Source organism: Sarcophilus harrisii, chromosome 2, assembly GCF_902635505.1.
Source record: "Sarcophilus harrisii chromosome 2, mSarHar1.11, whole genome shotgun sequence".
NCBI classification, from domain to species: domain Eukaryota; kingdom Metazoa; phylum Chordata; class Mammalia; order Dasyuromorphia; family Dasyuridae; genus Sarcophilus; species Sarcophilus harrisii.
The window spans coordinates 335,100,041-335,119,249 of NC_045427.1; the positions used below are offsets into that span (position 1 = coordinate 335,100,041).

Consider the following 19,209-nt stretch of genomic DNA (forward strand, 5'->3'; position numbering starts at 1 on the left):
AAAAGAAAAGAAAGTGAGAGACGTAGAGAGCTGAAACTCCAAAAAGGTATGCTTGAATCAAACAACAAAGCACTTAAGGCCAATTACCTGTTAGATGTGAGACAATGACTTATTAGCATATGTTTGGATAAATGGCTCTTCTCATGACTTTAGGATATGAACTATAGTCTAAGATGCTTGCTGAATGTTTGGTGTTAAGATAATCATAAGCAAGAATTGGAGGGCAGAGGGAGAAGGGCCAAAGAGGCACTTGACTGCAGGATGAGGAGAAGAGAGACTGGTAACTGGATTCCGAATCCAGGATTTTGCTTGTTTGCCTTCTTCACTTCTCCCCTTAAAGACCAAGGTCTTTAATTTATCCTGACTCTGGCTGACCCTGAGGCCCTCCAGGAAGTGAGCCCATACTCCACAAAGGTTGAGAGAAGGAAGGGAAAAAATTGGAACACAAGGTTTTGCAAAGGTGAATGTTGAAAATTATTTAATCATATGTTTTGAAAATGAAAAACTTTATTGAAAGAACAGATTAGGGATTAACCAGTGTGAAGTGCAACCACCTCCAGGCTAGCTCTGAAGAAACACCAAATGGGGAACCCTGGGCTTAACTGTGTTTGACCAGAGCCTCAGCAGGAGCTACAAATACTTTTAGCTCGCTGAATGAGTGTGTGGAATCAGTAGTCTGAGTGTGGGAAGATTGAGTGAATCTTAGTTAATTAGGAATATCAAGTCTAGTCATGCAGCAGAGACATGGCCCTGGGCAAAGATAAATTTTCCCCTGAATACTGCTTTGATTATTTAAAAACAAATTTGTATAATGTTTCATTGCAGTCATTCCCTTTATTCAACTGATTATTTCTACAATTTGTTCTTTAACCATTTAAAAAATAATCATTATTCAGATTTCAATTTATTTTAATCTATGCTTCTATAAGCTTTTACTGATTATAATTTTTATTACATTGCTGTCTATGAGGTGCATTTAAAATTTCTGCTTTTTTGTATTTGGTGGTGAGGTTTTTTGCCCTAATATGAATTCAAATTTTATGAAGACACCATGTATAACTGAAAAAAAAAGGATACCCTGTAATGTTCTCTTCACTAAAATATATAATATTCTCTCGGAGCAGGTTTCTTGGGGAACTTCTGGAGGCAGCCTTCCTTTCTGTTCAGTATAATAATCATCTCAATGCAGCCAGCTGTTAAAAGTTCAGTCCTTTATTGTCTCTTCCAAAATAGCCCAGTTAGTTTTCTTAGAGGCCTACCTGTCTCCTTGGTTCCAAGAGCTCCTGTTGCCAGTCCTTTGCCTCTTCTTCTCTTCTGAATCTCCTACTTCTGCTCGACAGCAGTCTCTGGCTTCTCAGTCTCCTCAACTGACTTCTGACTGAGGCGTGTCCTTTTATATGCTCTTTTAGAGGTGTGAACTCAAAGGTTGACTCCTCCGCTGAGAGTGGGATTGTGGGAGGTGTGACTTGTGAATCTCAGACGCTAATGTTTGAACTTATGTGTGAACTCTTAAAGTTGTGAAAGGTGTGAACTCTGAACTAGAGAACTGCTAAGCACGATGCTAAAATTAGACAACTGACTTATCACTTTGTAAGAATCCCAACATCTCCCACTTTCTAACATAAAGTGGTCATGACCTCCCTGACTTCTGAAATAGGTAAGAACCCCAAAAAAGAAGGTGATCACACCTTCCCTGATTGCTCAAAAAAGAAGTGAAAACACCATAAAAAGGAGGTGGTCACACCCTCCCTGACTTCTCAGGAAGGGAGATGAAAACATCAAAGGAAATGGGAAATCAAATCAGATAAGTGGGTTTCTGAAGGGGCTCACTTGAAACACGTTACATAAATCCATCAATATGGGAGTTATTACACATAATTACATAAATTACATAAGCACATAGCAACATAACACAGACTAGTAGTGATGAAACAAATAACATGAATCAACATGAAGAATTTATACATGTCCATAAGTCCTAGAAATGAGGAAATGAAATCTATTGTCCATTAATTCATGTGCCAGAAATCCAATAATTCCTGCAAGCTTTGAAGTCCTGCAATAATCTCATTTTGTGTTAGGGAAGCCAATGATTCCTGATGGTTTTCAAGTCCTGTAACAGTCTTTATCAACAATTTTTCATCTCAATGAATCCAATGATTCCTGCTGGTTTTCAAATACTGCAACAGTCTCATCTTATGTTAGCCATGCTATTTCAATGTCAGATGTTTCTTAAATCTTCTCCTTTGTTTTGAGGTTTTTCTCCTTTTCTGTCTCTCTGCAGGTACTCATTTCCACCCATCTATTTCCTTCTCCATCTTTTTCCTTCTCTATCTGTAGGAACACAAGCAAACCCTCTCTCCCAGACAGTTAACCTATCTAATTCCCTTCTATTTACCACTTTTGGAATTTCTCATCATCATCTGGCAATTACATTGGAGGAGTTTGCATTGGACACTGCCCTATTGGGTTAAAAAGTCTGTATTCTCCCCACTTGTAATCCTTTTCTGCTATCTGATTGCTTTTTTGCTGGTTAATCATGTAATCCCTTTCTGCCATGTGATTACTTTTAGACTGATTGATCACATCAAAGTCCTGACCTTCTAAAGACTCTCTGGATCTAAACCCAGCTGCCATCCTGCCCCATTTGTCTTTTGTATAATATCTTGGAGCTGGGCCCTGCCTCTCATTTCCCTGGATCAATCTACAGTCTGAAGTCCAGTGGAAACCTTTGTGGCATTTTGGACATGGGGTTTGGGGTTTTCTCTCACTCTGTCTTCTCACTCTATCTCCATATCTGCATTGGGCTCTCAGATATCCTATTTACACATTGAAAGCATTGAAGAGTTTTTCTAGAACGCCCTTGCCAAGAGGGACCCTGTCTTCCCATGTTCATCATAGTCTGGGTATAACAAGCATTTGTGCCCACTGTAGCACAGTGTCTTATGATCTCCTCTAAAGGAGTATCTTTGTGTGGTCCCCATATAATTCTTTTGCAAACCTCATTGGCATTTTCCTTAGCCAAATGTCTGGTCATTATTTCTGTAGCTGAATTTTCTCCAATGGTTCTTATGACAGTTGTTTGCAAACGTCCCACAAAATCAGCAAAAGGTTCATTGGCACCTTGCTCTATTTCTGTGAAGACTTTACCTCCATCTTTCTGTCTGGGGAGAGAACCCCCACCTTTTGTAGCCGCAGTTGCTATCTGCTCATAAGCTGTTGTGAGGTAAGTAATCTCTTCTGAATTCTCTCCATTCTGACCTTCACCATCTAGTTGGTCAAAAGTGATTTGTATATTAACTCCTGTTTGCCAATGAAATAATTGGGGTTGAATCCTACATAATTCATGATACTGTGAAAGCCACAACAAGTTTTGTCCAGGTTCTAAACATGTCCTTGCTATAGATTTTCAATCACTCGAGGTTAAGATTTCATAAGACAACATATCTAGTAACATCTTAACATAAGAAAATGTAGACCCATAAAGAGTGCAACCCTTTTTCAAATCCTTGATTTTTTTTCAAATCAAAAGGTCAATCTCTTTAATCACAGGGTATGCATTTATAAAATCAGATACATCCTGTCCTTCATTTTTTGCCTTAATTAATGCCTTTTCTAATTTTGTCAAAGGGTCCTTAATAGATGGTTCTGATTGCATTATTACCTCTCCCCCTCCTCCTTCTCCCTCCACCCATGAAAGAGGGAAGTAGGTCAGAGAATTGAGAATGATCTAATTCCTCCAGTTGTGAATTCTTATCTGATTCTTCACTCTTTTCACCTAATTTAGTTGGCACCTCCCCCTCCTGCTTCTTCTTTTTCCTTATTTTAACACTTATATAATTTCCTAAAGATAGTTGCATTAAATTATATGTATTAAGTGTGCCTTTGGAAATTTAGTCAGGTCCATTTTTATTGAAGAATTGACAAAGTTCCTCTCCTATTAATTTCCAGTCATTTAGATCCAATTCTTTTTCCATAGAGAACCAAGGAAATATGTACTGTACAGTTTCTAAAAGTTCAGTGATGTGCTCCAAAATTATAATCAAATCTTGGCTTTTCATAACCCTGACAATGCTCTCTAAACATTTCCTTCAATGAGGTTATTTTCTAAATATCTGTACCATTTCAGCTGAAATTCTACTTTAGCTCTTTAACAAAGTTTTTTTGTTGTACTCACCCTAATTTCTGGGTTGAGGAGATTTTTCCACTGAGATTAGGATTGGAGGCTTTCCCATTGGAATCAGGGTCCTATCAGCCCCACTTTGGGTGCTAAAATGTAATGCTCTTCTTTTCTAAAATATGCTTGTTCTCTGGGAGCAGGTTTCTTGCAGGCTTTTGGAGGCAGCCTTCCTTTCTGTTGAGTATAATAATCACCTCAAACGCAGCCAGCCAGCTGTTAAAAGTTTAGTCCTTTATTGTCTATTCCAAAATAGCCTGGTTAGCTTTCTTAGAGGCCTATCTGTCTCCTTGGTTCCAAGAGCTCCTGCTGCCAGTCCTTTGCCTCTTCCAGCTTCAACCTCTCTTCTTCCTAATCCCCCACTTCTGCCCGACTGCAGTTTCTGGCTTCTCAATCTCCTCAACTGACTCCTGACTGAGGTGGATCCTTTTATATGCTCTTTTAGAGGTGTGAACTCAAAGGTTGACTACTCCTCTAGAGTGGAATTGTGGGAGCTGTGACTTGTGAATCTTAAACGCTAATGTGTGAACTCTTAAATTTGTGAAAGGTGTGAACTTTGAACTAGAGAACTGCTAAGCAGGTTACTAAAATTAGACAACTGACATCACTTTGTAAGAATTCTAACAATATCCCTGGCTATCAGCATTTAATTTCTCTCTGGCAGATTATCATCTCTAACTTTTTCAAAGATTCTGTTCATCTTCTTTCTCATTTATTTTTATGGTCCATTAATTAATAAATAATGGGGATGTGGGAAACCTGAGACACTGATGGATTGTTGGTGGAGTTGTGAACGAATCCAACCATTCTGGAGAGCAATCTGGAATTATGCCCAAAAAAGTTATCAAACTGTGCATACCTTTTGACCCCGCAGTGCTATTACAGGGCTTATACCCCAAGGAGATACTAAAGAAGGGAAAGGGACCTGTATGTTCCAAAATGTTTGTGGCAGCCCTTTTTGTGGTGGCTAGAAACTGGAAAATGAATGGATGCCCATCAATTGGAGAATGGTTGGGTAAATTGTGGCATATGAATGTTATGGAATATTATTATTCTGTAAGAATTGACCAGCAGGATGAATACAGAGAGGCTTGGAGAGACTTACATGAACTGATGCTAAGTGAAATGAGCAGAACCAGGAGATCATTATATACCTCAACAATGATACTGTATGAGGATGTATTCTGATGAAAGTGGATTTCTTTGACAAAGAGAAGATCTAACTCAGTTTCAACTGATCAATGATGGACAGAAGCAGCTACACCCAAAGAAAGAACACTGGGAAATGAATGTAAACTGTTTGCATTTTTGTTTTTCTTCCCAGGTTATTTTTACCTTCTGAATCCAATTCTTCCTGTGCAACAAGAGAACTGTTTGGTTCTGCACACACATATTGTATATAGGATATACTGTGACATATTTAACATGTAGAGGACTGCTTGCCATCTGGGGGAGGGGATGGAGGGAGGGAGGGGAAAAATCAGAACAGAAGTGCAAGGGATAAGGTAAAAAATTACCCTGTCATGGGTTCTGTCAATAAAAAGTTATAATTATTTAAAAAATAATAATTAATGGTACATTTCATTTTGCATGAGCCCCTGGGAATCTTTCCAGATTTTTCTGGAAACATTATGCTTATCATTTTTTATAGTATAATAGTATTCCATCATAATCACATATCACAATTTATTTAGCCACTCCCCAGTTGATGGGCATTCCCTCAATTTCCATTTCTTTATTCTGAGAAAAGAACTGCTATAAATATTTTCATACATCTAAGTCCTTTTCCTTTTCCTTATTTTAAAAAATATTTCTTTTGGAATATATGCCTAATTAGGACAAAGGGATTGTATGATTTTAAAGTCCTTTGGACATAGTTTCAAATAGTGATTGAATCAGTTCACAATTTTATCAATGTATTAATGCATTGATTGTCTTATTTTTCCTGCATTCCCTCCAACATTAGTAACTTTCTTTTTCTGGTCTCTTAGCTAATGTAATAGGTATGAGGTAGCATTTCAGAATTGTTTTAATTTACATTTCTTCCATCAATAATATTTTTATATGGCTATAAATAGCTTGAAGACTGCATGTGAAAATTGTTCATATCTTTTGATTATTTTTAAATTGGGGAATGGCTCTTATTTTTAATAAATTTAGCTCTGTTCTCTTTATGTTTGAGAAATGAGAAACTTGCTTCAAAATATTTTTCACAATATTTTCACAAAATTTTTTCTCTCTCTTTTTACCCTGTCCCACCTCAAATGTTTTGTCTGTTCTCCCTTCTGTTACCCTCAACCCTTGTATTTCCTTCTTCTCCTATTTTCCTGTTGTGTAAGATAGATTTCTATACCCAATTGAGTGTGTATATTATTCCATCTTTGAGTCAGTTCTGACAAGAATAATTTTAAATCACTCTTCCTTTCATTCCCCTATTCTTCTCCACCGTAAAAACTTTTTCTCAACTCTTTTATAGTACATAATTTACATATGGTTGGGTTCTTTTCCCTTTGCTTACTCATTTTCATTTTTATTTATTTTTTTAGCAGCTATTAATATAATTAAGTTCTTTTGATGAGGTGTGGAGAATGATAATCAGGTCTTTCTATAATATTTTGAAGTCTGTCCCAAGGTGCAATTTTGACCTTTCCTTTCTATCTTAAGCCACAAGTAGGGCTCCCAGCCATGCTGTCCCATAAACACTCTGGCTCTATTGTGTTTGGCTACAAACTACATCTGTTCTCTCTGTTTAGCAATTGAAACCAGGAACTCTGTTCTCCTGCAACTGTCTACAGCCAGCAGGGAGCCTCCACCACTGCTTTCTTTTTTTTTTTTTTTTATTTAATAGCCTTTTATTTACAGGTTATATGTATGGGTAACTTTACAGCATTAACAATTGCCAAACCTCTTGTTCCAATTTTCACCTCTTACCCCCACCCCTCCCCCAGATGGCAGGATGACCAGTAGATGTTAAATATATTAAAATATAAATTAGATACACAATAAGTATACGTGACCAAACTGTTATTTTGCTGTACAAAAAGAATCAGACTCTGAAATATTGTACAATTAGCTTGTGAAGGAAATAAAAAATGCAGGTGGGCATAAATATAGGGATTGGGAATTGAATGTAATTCCACCACTGCTTTCAAGCACACTCTGTGTGTGCTAGTTTCTTCTCCCATCAGCAGCATTTGGGGACACATATAGTCAGCACAATTTTGCTTTCCATCACTCAAGAGTGAATGGTCCTTCAGTCTTCTAATCAATCTTCTATATCACTCTGTGAGGTGAATGTATCAGAGGCTGAGGCATACTCTCAATTCAATTGCTCCCAGAACTTGTATGTTAATTCTGCAGAGTTGAGTTGGAGATATTTGCACTTCACTTAGGTCAAACCAATGCTTTTGGAGTCTTTCCCGAAGTTTTCCTAAGTTGTCTTAAGAAGACATCCTGACCTTTGTTTATTTCTATGGCTCTATATTTTCTCTGAGGGGATGTTCTTTTTTGTGAAAGAAATTTAGAGAATTGAAAGTTTTTGAACTACTCTGTCATCTTTCCAGAATCTTTCCTATTGATTTTGTAAATAAAATTTTAAAGATATTTCAGGTATTCTTTTTTTAATTAAAGCTTTTTATCTTCAAAACATAGGCATAGATAATTTTCAACATTTACTTCTACAAAACCTTTTGTTTCTTATTTTTTCCTCTCTTCCCCACCTACTCCCCTAAATGGCAAATAATCCACTATATGTTAAATATATGTAATTCTTCTAATACATATTTCCACAATTATCAGGTTGCACAAAAAACAATCAAAAAGGGAAAAGTTGGTAAAGAAAACAAAATGCAAGCAAGCAATAACAAGAGTGAAAATACTATATTGCGCTCCATACTAAGTCCCCAGAATTCTCTCTCTGGGTAAAGATTACTCTTTTCATCACAAGACCATTGGAACTGGCTTGAATCATCTCATTGTTGAAAAGAACCATGCCCACCACAGTTTATTATCATATAATCTTGCTGTTACCATGTACAATGATCTCCTGGTTCTATTCACTTCACTTAGCATTAGTTCATGTAAGTCTCTCCAGGTCTTTCTGAAATCATCCTTCTGATTGTTTCTTATAGAATAATAATATTCCATAACATTCATATGCCATAACTTATTCAACCATTCCCCAACTGATGGACATACACTCAGTTGCCAGTTCCTTACCACTACAAAAATGGTTGTCACAGACATTTTTGCATATGTGGGTTTCTTTCCTTCCTTTATGATCTCTTTTGGATATAAGCTCAGTAGAAACACTGCTGGATCAAAGGGTATACACAGTTTGATCCTCTTTGGGCAAATTGCTCTTCAGAATGGTTAAATTAGTTCACAACTCTACCAACAATGTGTTGGTGTCCCACTTTTCCCATATCCTCTCCAACATTCATCATTATCTTTTCCTGTCATCTTGGTCAATCTAAGAGGTATATAGTGGTACTTCAGAGTTTTCTTACTTTTCATTTCTCTGATCAATAAGTGATTTAGAGCACTTTTTCATATGACTAGAAATGGTTTTTAAAATTTCTTCATGGGAAAATTGTCTGTTCATATCCTTTGAAGATTTCTGAATCAAAGAATGGCTTGAATTCTTATAAATTTGAGTCAATTCTCTTATATATTTTAGAAGTGAAGCTTTTATCAGAACCTTCAAATGTAAATTTTTTTCCCCAGTTTATTGTTTCCTTTCTAATCTTGTCTGCATTGGTTTTGTTTGAACAAAGACTTTTTAATTTAATATAATCAAAATTATCCATTTTCTGTTTAATAATGGACTCTGGTTCTTCTGTGGCCACAAATTCCTTCCTTCTCCACAGATCTGAGAAGTAAACTATTCTTGTTTTTCTAATTTGATTGTAATATCACTCTTGAATCTATTTTGACTTTATCTTGGTACATGGGTATTAGTTGTGGATCAATGCCTAATATCTGCCATACTAATTTCCAATTTTTCCAGCAATTTTTGTCAAATAATGAGTTCTTATTCCAAAAGCTGGGGACTTTGGATTTATCAAACACTAGCTTAGTATAGTCACTGACTAGTGTATCTTGTGACCCTAACCTATTTCAATGATAAACTACTCTGTTTCTTAGCCAATACCAAATGGTTTTGATTTTGGTCTGGTTTAGTTTTAGGTTTGGTACAACTAGATCAACTTCATTTGCATTTTCTTTCATTAATTCTCTTGAAATTCCTGACCTTTTGTTCTTCCAGATGAACTTTGTTATATTTTTCCTAGCTCTGTAAAATAATTTCTTGGGTGTTTGATTAGTATGATACTGAGTAAGTAGATTAATTTAGATAGTATTCTCATTTTTCTAATACAAGTTTGGCTTACCCCTGATTACTTGTTATTTTTCCAATTTATTAGACTGGACTTTATTTGTATAGAAAGTGCTTAGTAATTGTGTTCATATCATCCCTGACTTTACCTTAGCAGATAGACTCCCAAATATTGTATACTATCTACAACTATTTTTAAATGGAATTTCTCCTTGTATCTCTTGCTTGTAGTATTCTTGTTGGTTTTCTGGAGGTCTTGTAGCATCCTTCCTTTCAGTAGAGTAATCACCACAAGAATAGCCAGGGATAAATTCCAAATTCTTTATTGTCTCCTTGCCTGGGACTGGGCAGCTTTCTGAAGAACCTTTCAGACCAGCCTTGGTCTTAGTGGGGGAAGTGCAGGAGGACAGTCACCACAGTGGTGTGAGATGAAGTGAATGAATCTGGCTGAGTCTGAGGCTTGTGCTTCAGCCTCCAGCCACCTCAAAGGTGGACAATGGAATGAATTAGTCTCTGAGTCCCTGTTGGCTGTTATATACTCTATTATAATTACATCAGTGTAGGTGTGAATTTGTAGAACTATATTAAGGACACTAAGTACATGTACTGAACTAGAGAGTTATTAAGCACTATACTAAACTAGATAACCATTGTATTTACGAAGTCGACTGACTTAACACCTTGTAAGAATCCTTATTTCAGAGTTCTGGCCCATAACACTTGCTGCTGGGCTTTGTTGGTAATATATAAAGATGCTGATGATTTATGTGGATTTATTTTGTATCCTGCAACTTTACTGAAGTTGTGAATTGTTTCTAGTAGTTTTTTTAAGGATTCTCCAAGTGTACCATCATATCATCTGCAAAGAGTGATAATTTAGTTCTCTTATTACTTATTCTAAGTACGTTAATCTCTTTTTCTTTTCTTATTGCCAAAACTAACAATTCTAATAAAATATTGAATAGTAATGGTGATAGTGAACAAACTTGTTTCACCCTTCATCTTACTGGGAATGGTTCTAGTTTATCCCCACTACACATGATGTTTGCTGATGGTTTTAGATACTACTGACCATTTTAAGTAAAACTCCATTTATTCCTATATTCTCTAGAGTTTTTGATAGAAATGGGTATTGGATTTTGTCAAATGCTTTTTTTTTGCATTTATTGAGATAATCTGATTTTTGTTAGTTTTGTTATTGATATAGTCAATTATTCTAATAGTTTTCCTAAATCCAACTTGATCATACTATATTATCCTGGGGATAACTTGCTGTAATCTCTTTGCTAATATTTTATTTAAGATTTTTTCATCAGTACTCATTAGGGAAATTAATCTACAGTTTTCTTTCCGTGTTTTCCTCTTACCTGATTTAGATATCAGCACCATATCTGTATCATTAAAGGAATTTGTTAGGAGTTCTTTTCCTATTTTCCCAAATAGTTTGAATAGTATTGAAATTAATTGTTTGTTAAATGTTTAGTAGAATTCACATGTAAATCCATCTGGCCCTGGAAATTTTTTCTTAGGAAGCTGCTCAATAGCTTGTTCTATCTTCTTTTCTAAAATGTAATTATTTACGTAGTTTATTTCCTCTCCTGTTAATCTGGGCAATCTATATTTTCATAAGTATTCCTCCATTTCAATTAGATTATCAGATTTATTGACATATAATTAGGTAAAGAACTCATAATTATTGCTCTAATTTCCTCTTTATTAATGGAAAGTTCTCCCTTTTTATTTTGATATTAACAATTTGATTTTCTTCTTTCTTTTTTCTTATCAAATTTACTAAAGGTTTATCTATTTTGTTTTTTTTTTCATAAAACCGTCTTACTTTTGTTTATTAATTCAATAATTTTTTCTTTCAGTTTTTATTAATCTTTCCTTTTATTTTAAGACTTTTAAATTTGGTATTTAATTAAGGGTTTTTAATTTGTTCTTTTTCTAGCTTTTTTATTTGCATACCCAATTCATTGATTTTCTTATTCTCTATTTTTATTATTCTCTAAACTTCCCCTAAGAACTGGTTTGGTTGCATTCTATAAAATTTTGTATGTTGTCTCATTATTGTCATTTTCTTGGATGATGTCAATTATTTCTATCAATTGTTGTTTCACTCACTCATTCTTTAGGACTAGATTATTAATTTACAATTAATGATTTTTTTATTTTCTCCTAGCCCTTTATTATATGTAATTTTTATTGCATCATGATCTGAAAAAGATGTATTTACTATTTCTCTTTGAAGCTAAATATGTCTGATATTCTCTCTTTGAACTAAATCTGATGAGAATAAGATGGACACAATGCTCATCCCACTTTCTTTCCCTTAATTGTAATTGATCTTTTTGCCTCTTTATGCTACATCATGAGATGTAATTTACTCCATTTTACTTCCATTTTTCTCTTCTTCCAGTACACTTTTCACTCATAGTTTCTTTTTTATATCATTACAATAAAATCAAATTATACCTGCATCCTCTAAGTATATCCATAACAGAGATATAGGTCTCAAGAATTAAGATATCATCTTCCCCTGTAGGGTTGTAAGCTTTTTAACTTTTAAAAGAAATAGTTATTTTTTTTCTTTCTTTTTTACTTTTTTTGTGCTTCTCTTGAGTTCTGTATTTGAAGATCAAATTTCCTGTTTAGCTCTGGTCTTTTCATCAAAAATAAATGAATTCAACTGTTTCATTTAATGTCCATCTGAAAAATAATGTTTAATTTTGCTGCATAGTTAATTCGTGGTTGCAATCCAAGTTCTTTTGGCTTTTGGAAAATCGGATTCCAGGCCCTTCCATCCATTACTTTTGGAAGCTTCTAGGTCCTGGATAATCCTGGTTATGGTTCCTCGATATTTAAATTGTTTCCTTCTGGTTGCTTGCAACATTTTCTTTTTGTTCTATAATTCTGAAATTTAGTTATGATTTTCCTTGAAGTTTTCATTTTGGGATCTCTTTCAGAAGGTGATTGGTGAATTCTTTTAATGACTATTTTGCCCTCTGATTCTAGGGCATCAGTGCAGTTTTCCTGAAAGATGATGTGTAGACTTTTTTTTTCCATCATGGTTTTCAGAAAGTCCAATAATTCTTATATTTTCTCTCCTGGATCTATTTTCCAGGTCAGTTATTTTTTCTAATGAGATATTTTGCATTTTCTTTTGCTTTTTCATTTTTCTTGTTTTGTTTAACTGATTCTTGAAGTCTCATTGAATCATTCACTTCCATTTGTTCAATTATAATTTTTAGTGAATTATTTTCTTCAGTTAGCTTTTCTATATTCTTTTGCATTTGGCCAATTGAACTTTTAAATGAGATGTTTTATTCAATGGATTTCTTTTTCCATTTCACACATTCTGTTTTTCAAGGTGTTGTTTTCTTTTTCCATTTTGTCAAATCTACTTTTTAAGGAGTTATATGCTTTTTCTATTTCAGTAAATCTATTTTGTAAGGAGTTTCTTCAGTTAATTTCTGTGTTTCCTTCACTAAACTCTCCTATAAGGTTCTCATTTCTTTTCCCCATTTTTCTTCTAACTCTCTTTTAAGATCCCTTTTGCATTCTTCGAAAAGAGCCTTGTGAGATGGGAACCAACTCATATCATCCTTTGGGGCTTCATTTGGAGATGATTTGCCTTAGTGTCCTCAGAGTTTGAGGTCTGTTCTCTTTCTCCATGAAAGCTGTCTATGATCAGAGTTTTTATTGCTTTTTTGCTCATTTAAAAAAAAAAAAGTTGTTATCTGCTCTTAGGGTAAGGGGGGGATTGTCCCAGATTTTCTGTATGTGTGACAGAGTCTTTTCCCTGCTTTGGGTTGATGCTACAGATATCCTTCCTGTACTTGGTGGGTGTGGCCATGTCCCACATTATTCTGGAGTTCAGAGGCTTATTATTTGCCTTTTGTATTTGTGTTGGATGTTTCACAGCTAATCTGCTGATCCACTGGCTTCTGAACCAGGAACATAGCCAAAGCTGGTGTATTTTGGGTAAGAGCTAAGAGCATCCATGTAGACTTCTTGGTGTGCTGATGCCACCCTGAGTCCCTGCACTACATCTGCAATTGGCGGCCTTCCCCATGCCCAGTTGAAAGAGACCTTTTCGGTAGTTCTTCCAAAATATCTTCTGCTACAAATGTTATGCTTTAAATATTTGTGGGTTCTATAACTCCAGAACTCAATCAGAGATTTGATCTGGTGTGGATCTGAGATATGCCATGAAGAGTTCAGATAAAACTCTGTCTACTCTCTGCCATCTTGGTTTACACTGCCCTCCCCTGCCTTAAACATTTTTTGAAAAGATAACAGCACTCATATAGATTTTGGTAAAAAGTATAATAAAAAGACATGGAAATCACAAGCAGCAGATATATTGTTCTGAAATTAAAGTTAATGAAATAAATTCAACAGTCTCCATTTTTAAGAATAAGATATTGTTCTTTGCATGGAAATTTGCATAAATTCTTCAAATATACTTTATCTCCTAGAAAACCAATATTAATAACAATCATTAAGAATTTTTATTTTATCCATTTGATTTGTCCTGAAAACTTGTTATTGCACTTATGATATTGTAAAATATATTCTTTGCCAAGAAATGGAAACATTTGCTAAAAATAAAAATATCAAAATAAAACTGAGTTATTATTTAGTATTTGCATTTTAATAATCTGAATTAGTACCGTATCATTGTCTTGTTCTTTCTAATTAATTACAGGTTCTTTGTTATCACATCTTCTGTATTTCTAGGGTGAAACAAAAATCTTAAAGCTAAAGAATCTTCGACCTCAGGACTATGCTAATTACAGCTGTATTGCTTCAGTGAGGAGTGTATGTAATATTCCTGATAAGATGGTGTCGTTTAAACTCTCCAATAAAACAGGTATGGAACTATTTCTGTGTATTAAACATTAAGCTTAGCTTAATTTAAATTTTAAACATTAATATTTTTATTTACTTTTTTGCTAGATACTGTGATAGATTGAGGGGAAGGAGGAAAGAAGGGAAGAAGAAAGAAAGAAAAAGAGAGAGAAAGAGAAAAACAGAGACAGAGAGACAGGCAGTCAGAAAGACAGAGACATAGACAAAGAAAGACACAAAAAGAGAAAAACAAGTTGCCTGCTGTGACCTCTCTCCTCATTGTTCTTTATGGCATCCTGGTAAATGAATATATGACTAGTGTCATCTGCATAACTCAGAGCTAGGTAGTCTAATGAGTTTTGCTCAGTTTTTCTGGCTTAAGGAGGAGTTAATTAAGGGATAAGGTTTTATGAATGACATTTTAAGAATGCGTATATATTCAAGTACAGAATATTTGTCCAGCTGAAGACTGAAGACACGGCAAGCAGTCTATCACAAACCTGTATTAAATGTATTAGATACTTTGCTAACAGCAAGACAATAAAGAATCAATTTTATTTAATGCCGATATTTTAAACTGTAGCAAAGATATCAAAGCTTTCATTCCAGAACTTAAAGATATTCCTGTATCTTAAAACACAGGAGAACATAAAATATTGGACACACTTTTAAAAATGCCTGAACATTATGAATATTTACTATAAAAAATAACTAACCTAGAAAACTGAATGATGAGATATTAAGAACAAATTGACTCTGAAAAATATAACTAAACCAAAATTTACATACTTTACTCCAATTAAAAACAATCCAGAACTATTACAGGGCAATGTGAATATATAAACAATCCATCATATCTCCTAATCAAAACCCTAAGATTTAAAAAGTCCAGAAGTATATCCAAAATCCAGAGTTTTCATTATGAAGAAAGAATATTGTTAAGTATCCAGGAAGAAAAACATCAATAACCAGGGAAGTATAATCAAGATCACAATAAGATATATATTTTTTGCATCACAGATATTGAGGTTGATTTATTTATGCTTGAAATAATGCAGCCTCTTAGGAAACCAAAGCAATTTACTTTATTTTTTAAATATAGCTTTTTAATTACAAGTTATATGCATGGATAATTTTACAGCATTGAAACCTTTTGTTCCACTTTTTCCCCTCCTTCCCCCCATTCCCTCCCCTAATGGCAGGTTGACCAATACATGTTAAATATGTTAAAGTATAAATTAAATACAATATAAGTATACATGTCTTAATAGTTATTTTGGTATACAGAAAGAATCAGACTTTGAAATAGTGTACTACTAGCTTATGAAGGAAATCAAAAATGCAGGCGGACAAAAATAGAGGGATTAGTAATTCTATGTAATGGTTCATAGTCATCTCCCAGAGTTGTTTGCTGGATATAGCTGGTTCAATTCATTACTGAGAGCAATTTACTTAAAAAAAAACAACTTTTCAATAGTATTTTATTTTAATAATTATATTCTAATTTTTTCCTTCCTTCCCTTTCCTCCCCCTTTCTCAAGACAACAAGCAATCTAAGTTATACATGTACAATCATTTTAAACATGTTTCCATGTTAGTCAGATAATATGAGACTTAGCAGCAACTATAATAAAGGTATGAAAATACAGAAATGTAATATGCTAAAAGGTAAAGTAAAATGGGATGAAAACTGAAATTAAAAGGTCTTTTAAAGTTATATAATTCTCCAAGGGGAATTGACAATATAATAGAAGACTTGTGCTTGTATTTAAGGGTTTTTATATTTTGTTTTTTACATTACATTAACAGACATTTATACAATTTCCATTTCTAAAGAAACTTTGTATGAAAGACAAAATAATGATGCAAAGTTAATAATATAGTGATCTTATCCAAAAATATCTGTATATTCCATATCTATAGCAATAATTCTCTATTTTTTAAATCGACACAAAACATTTCTGCATTCTAAATCCATTTCCACCAAAAAGTAAAGAAAAAAGAGATTTCCCTCAATGACTGTATTCAAAAGTACATTTGTTTTACTCTACCCCTAAACCTATCACTGAAGTTCAATGATACAATATTTATTCATTCCCCTGAGTGAAAAGTTAATAATAATAATGATTTAATAATGATAATAACAGGCCAAGATGGTGGAGAAGGCACATGCAACTTTCTAAGCTCCTCTCATGCCTTCACGACCAACATTAAATTCAGCCTCAAAAATTGCGCTAGAAGGGGGAAACCCATGAAGATTAGAAGCACAACAACTCACCAGCCGAAAATAATCTGGAAGATCGCAAGGAAAAGTTTGTCCTGAGGGGCTAGGAACAGACCAGTGCAGGCAGGGAGAGACAAGCCTCCCAGAACAGACCAGGTTTGGGGGTGACCTCTGTGGCTAGAGATGACTCTCCCATAGGCTAACTTCTCTGTTTTAATAATAAAGCAGTAAACTGGCAGAGAAATTAAAGTCAAAGACAGAGGGTACTCCTTAAAAAAATGCCAAAACCTAACAAGATCTGGTGATAACCATCCAAAACCAGAAGTGACTCAAGCAGACTCAAAACACTGCCCTGCAGCCACATTCTACAGTTTGGGGCTTTTGCAGGGCAGGTACAAATCTGCACAGCAGGGGGGCACATCCTGGGGCAGCCTCTAATCTGCACATGGGGAGCTTGGCCTGGGGCAATAGAACTTTCCAGCCAACTGTGCTTCCCTGAGCAGGGACACTTCTTGGTCCCTGCAGGGCTATTCACTGCTCAGCCTCTAATACCCACAGGCAGGCTTTGGCTTGGGGTAGTAAAACTACCTGCTCAGCATCTAGCCCCAGGACAGTTGTTAACCTGCACAGCAGGGATTTTTGCAGGGTACTTCTTTAGCTCAACAGTGCAGGCCTGAGTTAGTTCTGGGGGAACTCTTTCCCAGAACACTCCCGTACCTCACTGCTCTTTATAGCTGGTTGGCAGGACAGCTAACCTTGCTCTGCAGAGGAAGCTGGTAACCTCCTAGCCCTGAAGGCAGACCCTACAGACTTTAACAAAATGAGTAAAAAAAATCAAAAGGAAGATTGATAGCTTCTATACAGAAAGAGAACAGCTTTTAAACTCCAAAGAAACTAATAGCAGACAGTCTCCAGACAATTGTTGGTCCCTAACACAAAAGGCTCTCCTAGAAGAGACTATTAAAACCTTAAAAGAGAACTAGAAGAAAAATGGGGAAAGGAAAGAGAAGCTATGCAAGAGAGCAACAACTTCCTGAAGTGTGAATTGGAAAAAGTAAAAAGCTCCCAAGAAGTGCAGGGAAACAGAATTTATGAATTTGAAAAGGTTAAGAATTCCCAAGAAAGTAGGATTTATGAAATGGAAAGAGAAAACAACTCATTAAAAAAATTAGTGAAATGGAAAAAAATTCCATACAGCAAAACAACTCATTTAAAAATTTAATTGGACATACAGAAAAAGAAGTAAAAAAAAAGCTAATAAAGAAAATAATTCACTAAAAATCAGAACTGAACAAATAGAAATGATTGATTTATTGAGACATCAAGGATCAGTTAAAGAAAACCAAAGAAATGAGAGATTAAAAAAATGTCAAATACTTACTTGGAAAAACAACCGACCTGGAAAATAAGTCTAGGGGAGATAAACTGAGGATCATTGGACTACCTGAAAATGATGATGAAAAAAAGAGCATAGATATTATTTTACAGGAAATCATCAAAGAGAACTGCCCAGAAGTAATAGAACCTGAAGGTAAAATAGGCATTGAAAAAATTCATCAAACACCTTTTGAAAAAGACCCTAAAATAAAAACTCCAAGGAGTATTGTGTCCAAATTTCAGAACTATAACACTAAAGAAAAAAATATTACAAGCAGCCAGGAAAAAAACATTTCAAATACCGAGGTGCCACAATAAGGGTCACTCAAGATCTGGCTGCCTCTATATTAAAGGATTGAAGGGCCTGGAATCTGATATTCCGAAAGGCAAAAGAAGTTGGAATGTAGCCAAAAATAAACTACCCAGCTAAGCTGAGCATTTTTTCCATGGAAGAAGATGGGCATTTAATGAAACAGAGGAATTCCATTTGTTTCTCAGGAAAAAGCCAGAGTTAAACAAAAAAATTAATCTCCAACCATAGGACTCAAGAGAAGCAGAAAAAGGTAAAAGGAACTCTTGAGAACTGTATTTCTGTTGTGGATATACAAAAAAACCATGTATAATTTAATTTTACTGATATAACATAAACAAAGGAAGTAGAAATGGAAAAGGGATAGTGTCAGAAAAAGGGAAAAGGGGAGATAAAAAAAGTGAAACTACATCCCAAGATGAGGCAAAGGAAACCTATCATATCTGAGGGAACTTAGAGAGGGGGAGGAACATTGTGTGAATCTTACTCTCATGAGAGTTGACTCAAAGAGAAAATAATTGACATATTTATTTTACAGAGAATTTTCTCTCACCTCAATAAAAAGTGGAAGAGAAAAAGGGGAAAGGAAAAAGAGTAATAAGAGAAGCATACAAGAAAGGGGAAGGGATTCAACAGGAGGAAGGAGGGATCCTAAAGAGGGAGAGCTGCGTGACACAAGTAGGGCTCATAAATTTAATACTGGGAAAGGGGGAAAGGGAGGGCAAGAAAAGAAAAGCATAATTCGGAGATAATAAGATGGAAGGAAATACATAATTATTAATTTTAACCGTAAATGTGCATGGGATGAACTCTCCCATAAAGCAGAGATGGATAGCAGACTAGATCAAAAGTCAGAACTCTTCAATATTTTGTTTATGGGAAACACATTTAAAGCAGGGAGATCCATACAGAGTAAAGGTAAAAGGCTGGAG

General features: G+C 34.9%; 1 protein-coding gene across 1 annotated transcript in view; it reads left to right on the forward strand.

Moving 5' to 3' along the window:
• MDGA2 (MAM domain containing glycosylphosphatidylinositol anchor 2) overlaps positions 1 to 19,209 on the forward strand; it is a 639,286-nt gene that overhangs the window by 243,733 nt on the left and 376,344 nt on the right. Inside the window, 1 exon segment of the mRNA XM_031952914.1 lies at positions 14,239 to 14,388. Coding sequence (XP_031808774.1) covers positions 14,239 to 14,388 — 150 coding nt within the window.